The 8,342-nt window shown below is 39.4% G+C and overlaps 1 protein-coding gene across 2 annotated transcripts; it reads right to left on the bottom strand.

Moving 5' to 3' along the window:
• Nucleotides 1-2,326: 2,326 nt before the first annotated feature.
• On the bottom strand, nt 2,327-8,123 carry LOC148844713 (bZIP transcription factor TGA10-like). 2 transcript variants are annotated; one of them, XM_088953238.1, is made up of 11 exons: nt 7,516-8,123; nt 7,297-7,397; nt 6,411-6,487; nt 6,177-6,305; nt 5,975-6,043; nt 5,813-5,872; nt 5,622-5,699; nt 5,445-5,517; nt 5,034-5,305; nt 3,731-3,970; nt 2,327-2,647 (listed from the first exon to the last, which is right to left on the bottom strand). In XM_088953238.1, exons 1-11 carry the CDS (start codon nt 7,551-7,553, stop codon nt 2,498-2,500), a joined length of 1,287 nt encoding a protein of 428 aa, XP_088809364.1. In that variant the 5' UTR covers nt 7,554-8,123; the 3' UTR covers nt 2,327-2,497. The 2 variants fall into 2 exon arrangements, with proteins under 2 accessions (XP_088809364.1, XP_088809365.1); XM_088953239.1 differs by having other exon boundaries at nt 7,297-7,394; nt 7,516-8,069.
• Nucleotides 8,124-8,342: the final 219 nt, after the last annotated feature.

Here is an 8,342-nt window from a genome sequence, read left to right as displayed (position 1 = left end):
GTTTAGCTATTTGCATATTAAAATCACAACTCACGAATGCAAAATTGACAAAACATTAGTTATCCTTACAGACCAACACCAACCTCACAGAGGAGGCGCAGTTTTACGAGTTATGAGGTGTTGAACTGAAGGGTCGTATCCATCCTTTACTTCTCCACGTGGCCAAAGAGAGGACGGTGAGGGAGAGAAAAAGAAGAGAAGAAACGCAAGACAATATGTTAAATAGGTTTTAAGAGAAAAAAGGGAGGGTCTTTGTGGCAAAATGAAGTACAGGGGGGGCCTTTGTAATTTGCCCTAATATAAGGTTTTGCAGTGTACATGTTTGTATTTACACTCTTTCCAAACTGAGCCTAACGTTTTACGCTCTACATATTTGCACTTGTACTTCTTCCAAACTGAGCATAAGGCTTTTGTTTCAAGATATCCACTCCTAATCGGATTATTATTTGTTAATTGGGCCCAAAATTTCATAAAATCTGTTAAACGATAGCTTATCTGTAAGAACAAGATTGTATTGATATAAGCAAAGTTGCAGTATCAAAATCATTCAGAATTGAAATTGAAATCAAAATTCTTGGGAATTGAAATTGGAATGGTTTATTTCCATAATCTCTTTGATTCAGACAGGAATTGAAACATGAATTAGAATCAGTTGAAATGGGATTTTATTTTTAAGGGAGAGGGAGGGAATGGTCATTCCCTCAAATGAAAAAAATACTATTCCACCAAGAATGAAAATAAGATTTTGATTCCCTCCAACCAAACAGTTGCATTCGGAATGGTCCACATTCCAATTCCATTCCAGACCTCTGTTCCCGTAAACCAAGTGGGACCTTATAATGCAATGTCCATGTCCATGTCCATTAGGGGCAAAAAAGAAAACAAAAATGAAAAACAGTCCAAGAATTTCAATTATACTCCAAATATCTTCAGCTCTCAAGTGCGCCAATGTCCAATAAACTGAAAGACTAAGCAGTGAGCCATTCAGTTCAGTCACTTGAGTTTTTATGAAACCACCCCTAATTCACGCCCTATTTCTTTACTAACCAAGGTTTTGTTGCCTTCCAATCCTAGCTCGGTATTAATTAAGTTTAGGGGGTGTTTGGGAATGCTGCGTAAACCAAGTTTCAATATTAATATTGATGCATATCATGTGATGGTGTTTATGTCATATATATCAAAGTTATCCACAAGCCACTGATACGTGAAATAATGAGAGTTCAGGGATGTTAATAGTTTCATCTTATCTGTAAATATTAATGGTTCCAACTGTTAATATCCATCCTAACAAACCTATTTGTAAATATCAAGATGAAAACAATAAAAATAAAAAAAACGAGTTTTCATTGTTTGAAACACATGATAGACATTTTCTTGTGTATTATATTTTTTAAGCCTTATTATAACTTTAATTTTTATAATGAAAGCAATTGCCACATCAGAAAAAAGAAATATGTATAATTTTATTTTATGAAACAAAAGCAACTGCCATGTCAGCATAAACTTTTCTTTTTTTTGCGGGTGTTGCAATTCTTTTAATCTGGGATTATTCCACCCTATTCAACCGACCGTGAAGCCCTTCCAGTACTTCATTCATTTAGAATTAAAGAAGCACAACGATTGGTCACAAATCTGACTAATTGGGGCAAAACTTAGTTGTGAGGCTCACACAGTGCCCATTCAAAATTGGTCCCAATCCCATTAATTAACCCACACAATGGAGGCCCCATTGAGAAAGTTATCTCCCTCCCTCACCAACCCGAGTTGATCTGTATCATTCAAATTTCCAACATGGAAGTTTCTGGGGTGATCCCAATCCAAACCAACCCGACCCACGACTACCCCAAGTTGCTGACCATGGCGAAATGACTGAACATTTGGTTTTAGATTTATGTAACAGTTGTTATGACTGTTGGGCTACCAACCCTCCATGACTGTCAGTTTATGCCTAACAGAACGTCAGTACTTGACTTCAATGGAGAGCCATCACTACCCAAACTTAATAGAAAACTAGACTACTAGAGTTAGAATAAAAATGTCCTCGGTAGATGCTTCGTTGTCACATTTCGTCGAATAAGTCCAAAACACATGCACCCACCCATTAAAACGCCACATGGACGTTTGACTCGCACACTCGTCCTCTGCGTCCTTCCCCCAATTAAGCTAAAATCACATTGGCATTCTCGTTCTCTAGAAGATACAGTGAATCAATCAGCTCTCTTCTGTTCCATCCTTTCTTCATGCATGTGGTTGATATTCTTGAGTCTCGACCCTCTTAAATCATTACCTCTCCCAGTTTCCTATCCATATATAAAAGACAACGATAGAGAGAAGAGGAGAGTATCGATCTCTTTTTTAATAGATGAAATGTATATGTCTCAGTACACTGCTTTAATCTATCTGTTTATCTGGTTGGCTATACATCTCCATGTGAAAGGGTCCAAAGGGGTCTCTGATAAAGAAGAAGAAGAAGAAGGGTGATAGGATGACATGTTATTTAATCCAGGCGAGGGCGTGCCAGCCACAGAGAACTGAGAGCTCGAAGCCGGTGAAAGTACTCAGCGATGGCCAAGAAACATCTGGCAGCCTGGCGGGTCGTCAAGATCTGGTGAAGCCGGTAAAGGGTCTGCTGCCTCAGATTATCAGCCTGTAAGTCATCCAAACAACATTACCTCCTTGTACTTGCATTACAACTCATGCATCCCGTATCTGATACAAACTAGGGGTGATCATAAAAAAAAAAAAAAAAAAAAACCCAAATCTGAATCGAACCGATGAAATTGAATCGAAAATTTCGATTTAGTTTCAGTTTGGTATTTTTGAAACAGTTTTGGCCATCGGTTCCTAGGTCGAATGGTCGGTTTGAACGTACGGCCTCTTCTATTTTTAAGAAATAAACAAAATAAAAAATTGGTTAAAACTATTATCCAAATCGATGGATCGATGATTCAACCACCCGGGTTAGTGAGTCACCGATCAAATCAACGGTTTTTGGCCTCCCTGGAGTGGCGTGGTTTTAAGGTGAAACGAAACCAGTTAGCATCTGTGAGATTCCCGGGTCAACCGGTTACTGAAATAAATTTATTTATAATATATTATAAATATAAAAAATTAAAAAATAAAGAATCAAATCAATCAAACGATTAACTGATTGATTTCCATTTGAATTTATGAATCATTCAAACATATAGTATGTATCCCAAGTAGGGGTGATCATGGGCCGGGCTTAGCATCTGTGATATAGCCCGGCAGCCTAGGCTTATTATATAATATTTATATATAAAATATAAAATAAAAAACACATAAAATATGTATATATAATATAAATATAAATATGTGAATATGTGTATGAATAATGTAAATTAATATGCACGCCGGGCCGGAACACAGAACCAACCATCAATTAAAATCTCAATATTCCCTCCCTCAAATGGACAGAAGACAAAATCAAATATCACTCGCGGAGGAAAGCACAAGTCTATGGATCAAGACGGTTAGGGACCATGACATCATGTCCACATGGGCGTACAGATATCTCCAGAATGCGGACATGGTAGATATGGGGCCTACGTCCATGCCGGGTGTTAGGTTTCATTCCATTTCAAAGTAATACCGAGTTACCGACAATTGAAACAGATCAAAACAAAATTAGATTTAGATGGAATAAAACGATTCTTGGCTTGCCTGGAAAATTTTAAGAGAGAGAGAGAGTAGAGGGAGCTCCGTTTACCTGTCTAACGAAACCTTCAAGGGTGGAGAGCTTGTTAATGGCGATGGCCATCTGGCCCATGTAGTTAGCCATGTTAGAAGGGCAGTTCAGAGCGTCAGAAGCAATGGTGTCGGAGAGTGACTGGTGGAGGGCTTCGAGCCCTTGTGAGAGCGCCTCCTCGGCCTCCTGCGTCGACTGCTGTAGTCCACATATTCCCAATATCTGCTGCTCCGTCAATGGCTCCATGTGATTCAAAAGAATCTGCCCAACATATTTTTGAACCAAATCATGACATCAAGTACAAAACTGTTCCACTTTTCTTTTTCTATTTTCTCTCCTACAAACTTGTAAGAGATTCACTTATTTATTAAACAACAAAGAAGGAAGCAGAAATAGCTTTCATCAATGCAGCAAGAGAAAGAGAGTTCGAGATATTCGGTCTAGTGTCTAGATACGGAAGTAATACATGCATCTTTCGATCTAAACCACTATCCACCCATTATTGGAAAAAGTAATAAAAAACCTTCAAGTCTCTTTCTCTCTTCCTCTATGGTAACAGCAGAGATACAGACTGTAATTCTGTAACGTAACGCAGCATCACCTCGTCGCAGGTCACTTCACGCCGACTGACCGGCGGTGAAGCTGCAACCTTTCCGAGAGAAAAGAAGTGCACGGGCCGGGACGTATGAAAACTCTATGATGGTCGAGTTTATATACTCTACCACGACAGCTAATAAGTAATAGCAACCTTCACGAACACGATATCTATCGTCGTCATTAACTATTGGCCAGTATCCCGAGAACTAACTCTCCCCATGCATTAAATCTTTCTTTCCCAGCTTGGCATCTCAGTCTCACCATATATAGCCATTATCTTCAACCCTCGTTTATCATATCCACGTACATATTAAAACAAAGAGGATGATGAATGGTGATCATGCAGGAGCAGTTACACAGAGTAAATAGTGTGATCCGAACGTGTTCGTCACTTATTGGCCCAAAGCTTGTAAATTAAAGCTAACAAAACTTCTCTTTCCCTTCTTTATTTATCTTTTTCTCTTTCTAAACATGTAAATTCGGTCCAAAAAGATGAAAACTGTATTAGCTAGCTTTTTTATATTATATATTTTCTGTGTTACTGTATCACACTCCGAATTCGATACCCTTCGGGAGCAATAACCGATCCTAACCCATCATTCTCAGCTCTCTGAATTGGAAAATGCAGGAATTTGCAGCGGTGCAGTTGTTTCTGAATTTGTATGGGTTGTGAAATTAGAAAAGCATTATCTTTGGAAATGGTTCGAAGAAGTTATTGGGTTTGGACCTTAATTATCTCTGAGGGCCGGAATCCACCCATCCACATGAAGCAGCGCTCTGCCGGAGTTTTCCAGAGGCCGGAAACAATGTGAAAGACGTCGGATTTCACAATCATGCTCTTCAAGTTAATAATTTGATTGTAGTGTGCTAGACAATTGTCTACGAAGAGGCGCAACTCGTTCTCAGGCAAGTGTTCTTGCACCGCTGCTCGGAGGTCGCACATGAGCCGGTGATGCTCTTCAAGCCACCTTGCATACTCCATGTCGAACATTGCAGCATCTAAAACACAAAGAATATATATATGTATATTAATCACAACCGGATATAAGAAAAAGGTAGAACAATGAAACATGACTCTAAGGCTGATGAGCTGTTGCAGAGCCAACGTAGTTCGGCGGAAGAATATATAGAGGAATACCTGAACTCAGATTGGTGATACCCAGAGGGGTGCCTTGGTCTCCTAGGAGGGCTCCTCCACCAAATAATACGCCCTAGTGATCAAGAAGATGACCAGAGCAAACAAATTAGAACAGTATTAACCATGTCTACAATCTCGAGAAATAGTAGCTTCGGGTGTTAATTAAAAAAGACCCACTTGAGCTCTAGCTCTTTGGAGCTCCTGTTCCAGCTGAGTTAGCTTAATCCTACTAGACTCTAGTTGCTGAACATAGGCCTGTAATTGAAACATAACTCAGTTTCAGGTTGGTCGACAAGAAGAATTAGAGAAGAAATTTTAAATATGCTCATCCCTTTTTTTTTTTCAATTTTTCGAGGCTGTAGACTGACCTTCTTCCGTAGCCTGCTTTTCCTAGCTGCTTCTCTATTTTGAGCAAGCCGTCTTAATGTCTGGGCAGAAATAAACCAAAACACAAAACACAGTCAATGCTGAAAGAGAGCAGAAGCAATTAACAGAACTATAGATTTGTCTTGAAGTCAGTAGCCAGCCACCTTAGTGTCTGGTGTTTTCGGTCCTTCTTGCTCTGAACTCGATGTTGGGCCTTTTCGGTTTACTTCACGCTGCCCCCAACAACCAAAACCCACAAGAATCACAACTAATTCGAAAGAGAAACATAACAAAAGTTGGGAACTAACCTCAAAATAAGTATTTTTCCAAACCCATTCACCAATTTCTTTTTATCTCTTATCCTACCTTGGCAGTTTTTGCTGGTTCTGGACCAGATGCCTTATCATTTTTAGGGTTGGATAACTCCATGGTCGGCTCTGATGATCTCTTTGGACCAGTGTTTGTAGCTGTAGGAGAAACAAAAACTGCACTACCCTGCAAAAATAAAATGAAATATACCCATTTCAAATTATTATTAAAATAAGCAAAACCCACAATAAAGAAATAAAGAAAGAAACTTCCATGCTTTAGACTGCATACCTTTGCAGGAGATGGCTCTACATGCATTGGCTGAGAAGGGAAAATATTCAAAGTGGGTGGTCTGATCCCTGGGCTCTCTGCATATATACCATGAAATTAAATGAAACCCATCATGCCACACTACAGGCATTAAATAAATCTCTCCTAAATTTGCAATTCAAAGTTCAAACTTGAATTGTGTTTTTGAGAGAGAGAGAGAGAGAGAGAGAGAGAGGGAGGGAGGGCATATTCTTTTTTGCACGGACATAATGATTACAGGTGAACCCGAGTGAGAGGCAGGAGATAAAAGCTAAATGAAACACGAGCCATGAAAGAAAAAAAAGGTGAAAGGAATAGGAGTCTATGGCTCATGAGGGAGTGTAGGATCGCCATGCATTTGTGATTTGCAGCACTCAACCGTCCCAAGCAGGAAAGTAAGAAAAAAAAAAAAAAACCGTCCCAAGAAGAAAAGAGAAACAAAGACAAAAAGAAAAAAAAAAAATAAAGCAAAGAAAAGCAAAACTGATGCCCTCTTCGTACTCTTTACAGTACACTGGAATTTGCGAGGAATTCATGAGCAGTTTGTTAGATGTCACGGTCCCAATGAACTAGAAGAAAAGAAAAGAAAAACTTTAGAAAATAAGAAAAAAGTTATCTTGTCAAAATTTCACATATTTTATGTGTGGGAATCCAGTCAAACACAGTACAAGCAGATTCAGATTTGAATAATTGATCTGCAAAAAAACGCTTTTCCCATGACCGAAAGGATCTCATTGTCAAGAACATCAATGGTTCTCTCTCTCTTTCATGCCGAAGGGAAAAGCATAATAAATAATGAAATAAGAGGAAACATTATAGAAAGCCAGGAAACAAAAAACATGAAGAAGAAGAAGATAATAAAACTTACGTTTTTGTTCTTGTAGTGATGAGTGATCTTGTCCTTCGAGATACAGAAATAAAGCTTTATCCAATTCACCCAAGTCATAAGCTCCAGTGTCCTTACCGCTGCTGTCACAAACAAGAACTATGAGGCTCTCCGCACCACTAATTGATTCTTCTCTTAAGAAAATTTGACAGGAAAATTGAAAACATGGGTTGTGAATCTCTTGCTTTCTTCGATTATTACATGAGGTTTCCAGAGAAGGACGAAGTGGGTTGCATCATCCCAACGGAAATCTGATGGCGTTCGTGTTGTTGGGTTTGGTTGCTGTTGTCTTTATTAGCAGCCAGCCAGCCACAAATCAAGAGGACCCCGACGAGCTTTCTGTCCTTCTCTGCTTTAAGAGCTATGGAGCAAGCGTCCCATTAATGGCTAAACGATCTTCTGTTTTCTCCATGGCGATCATTTCTCGATGTCCATCATCATAGATGGGCAAGGGCAGAGAGAGAGAGAGAGAGAGAGAGAGAGAGTTTTGATCGAAGAGCTTAAGAAAAACTATAGCAGAAGAAATGAAGCACAAGTATGCAAAGAAGGAAAAGTAGAAGCTTTTTCTTTACTCTCTTCTCTTTCTCTCATCCCGACCTCCTCCGACGACTTTATGAGAGCAAACCACGACAATTCTCAGACAAAGAGAGAGCTGCTAAAGTCTCTCTTTCGCAGTTTCTCCCTCCACGCGGACAAAACCGCCGTAGACTTAAGAAAACTACTTCGGGGGGGAAGGTGGAAACCGACCTTTCAAGGTCTACCGAATACCGCCTTTCCCATTTCTTGTCTGAGCTTCTCTAAATTTCTTTAAATGACATAAACAGCCTTCCAAATGTAATTAACTACCATGGTTACCCTCATGCGTGTCGGACTTTTATCTGTACTCGTGCGCAGGTAATTTGTCGATACTATCTTGTCAAAATGTTCTTCCGGTTACGGTTCAAGTCTCCCCACCTCTCCTCTACAAGGAAAATTGGAAATTCCTTTTGAAACAACCAGTTCACACGTGGTCTGAACCACATAGCGGT

The sequence above is a fragment of the Nelumbo lutea genome, chromosome 7, assembly GCF_056320005.1.
Source record: "Nelumbo lutea isolate HS-2025 chromosome 7, American lotus-T2T, whole genome shotgun sequence".
Lineage (NCBI taxonomy): Eukaryota > Viridiplantae > Streptophyta > Magnoliopsida > Proteales > Nelumbonaceae > Nelumbo > Nelumbo lutea.
The sequence above is the reverse complement of the archived record's forward strand: the minus strand, read 5'-3'. Positions and strand labels throughout refer to the sequence as shown.

Coding starts and splice junctions, on each gene's coding strand:
- LOC148844713 (XM_088953238.1), bottom strand. CDS start 7,553: ATGATGCAACCCACTTCGTCCTTCTCTGGAAACCTCAT. Junction 6,488..7,296: donor ATCACTACAAGAACAAAAAC/GTAAGTTTTATT, acceptor GTATATATGCAG/AGAGCCCAGGGATCAGACCA. Junction 5,700..5,812: donor AAAGCAGGCTACGGAAGAAG/GTCAGTCTACAG, acceptor TTTCAATTACAG/GCCTATGTTCAGCAACTAGA.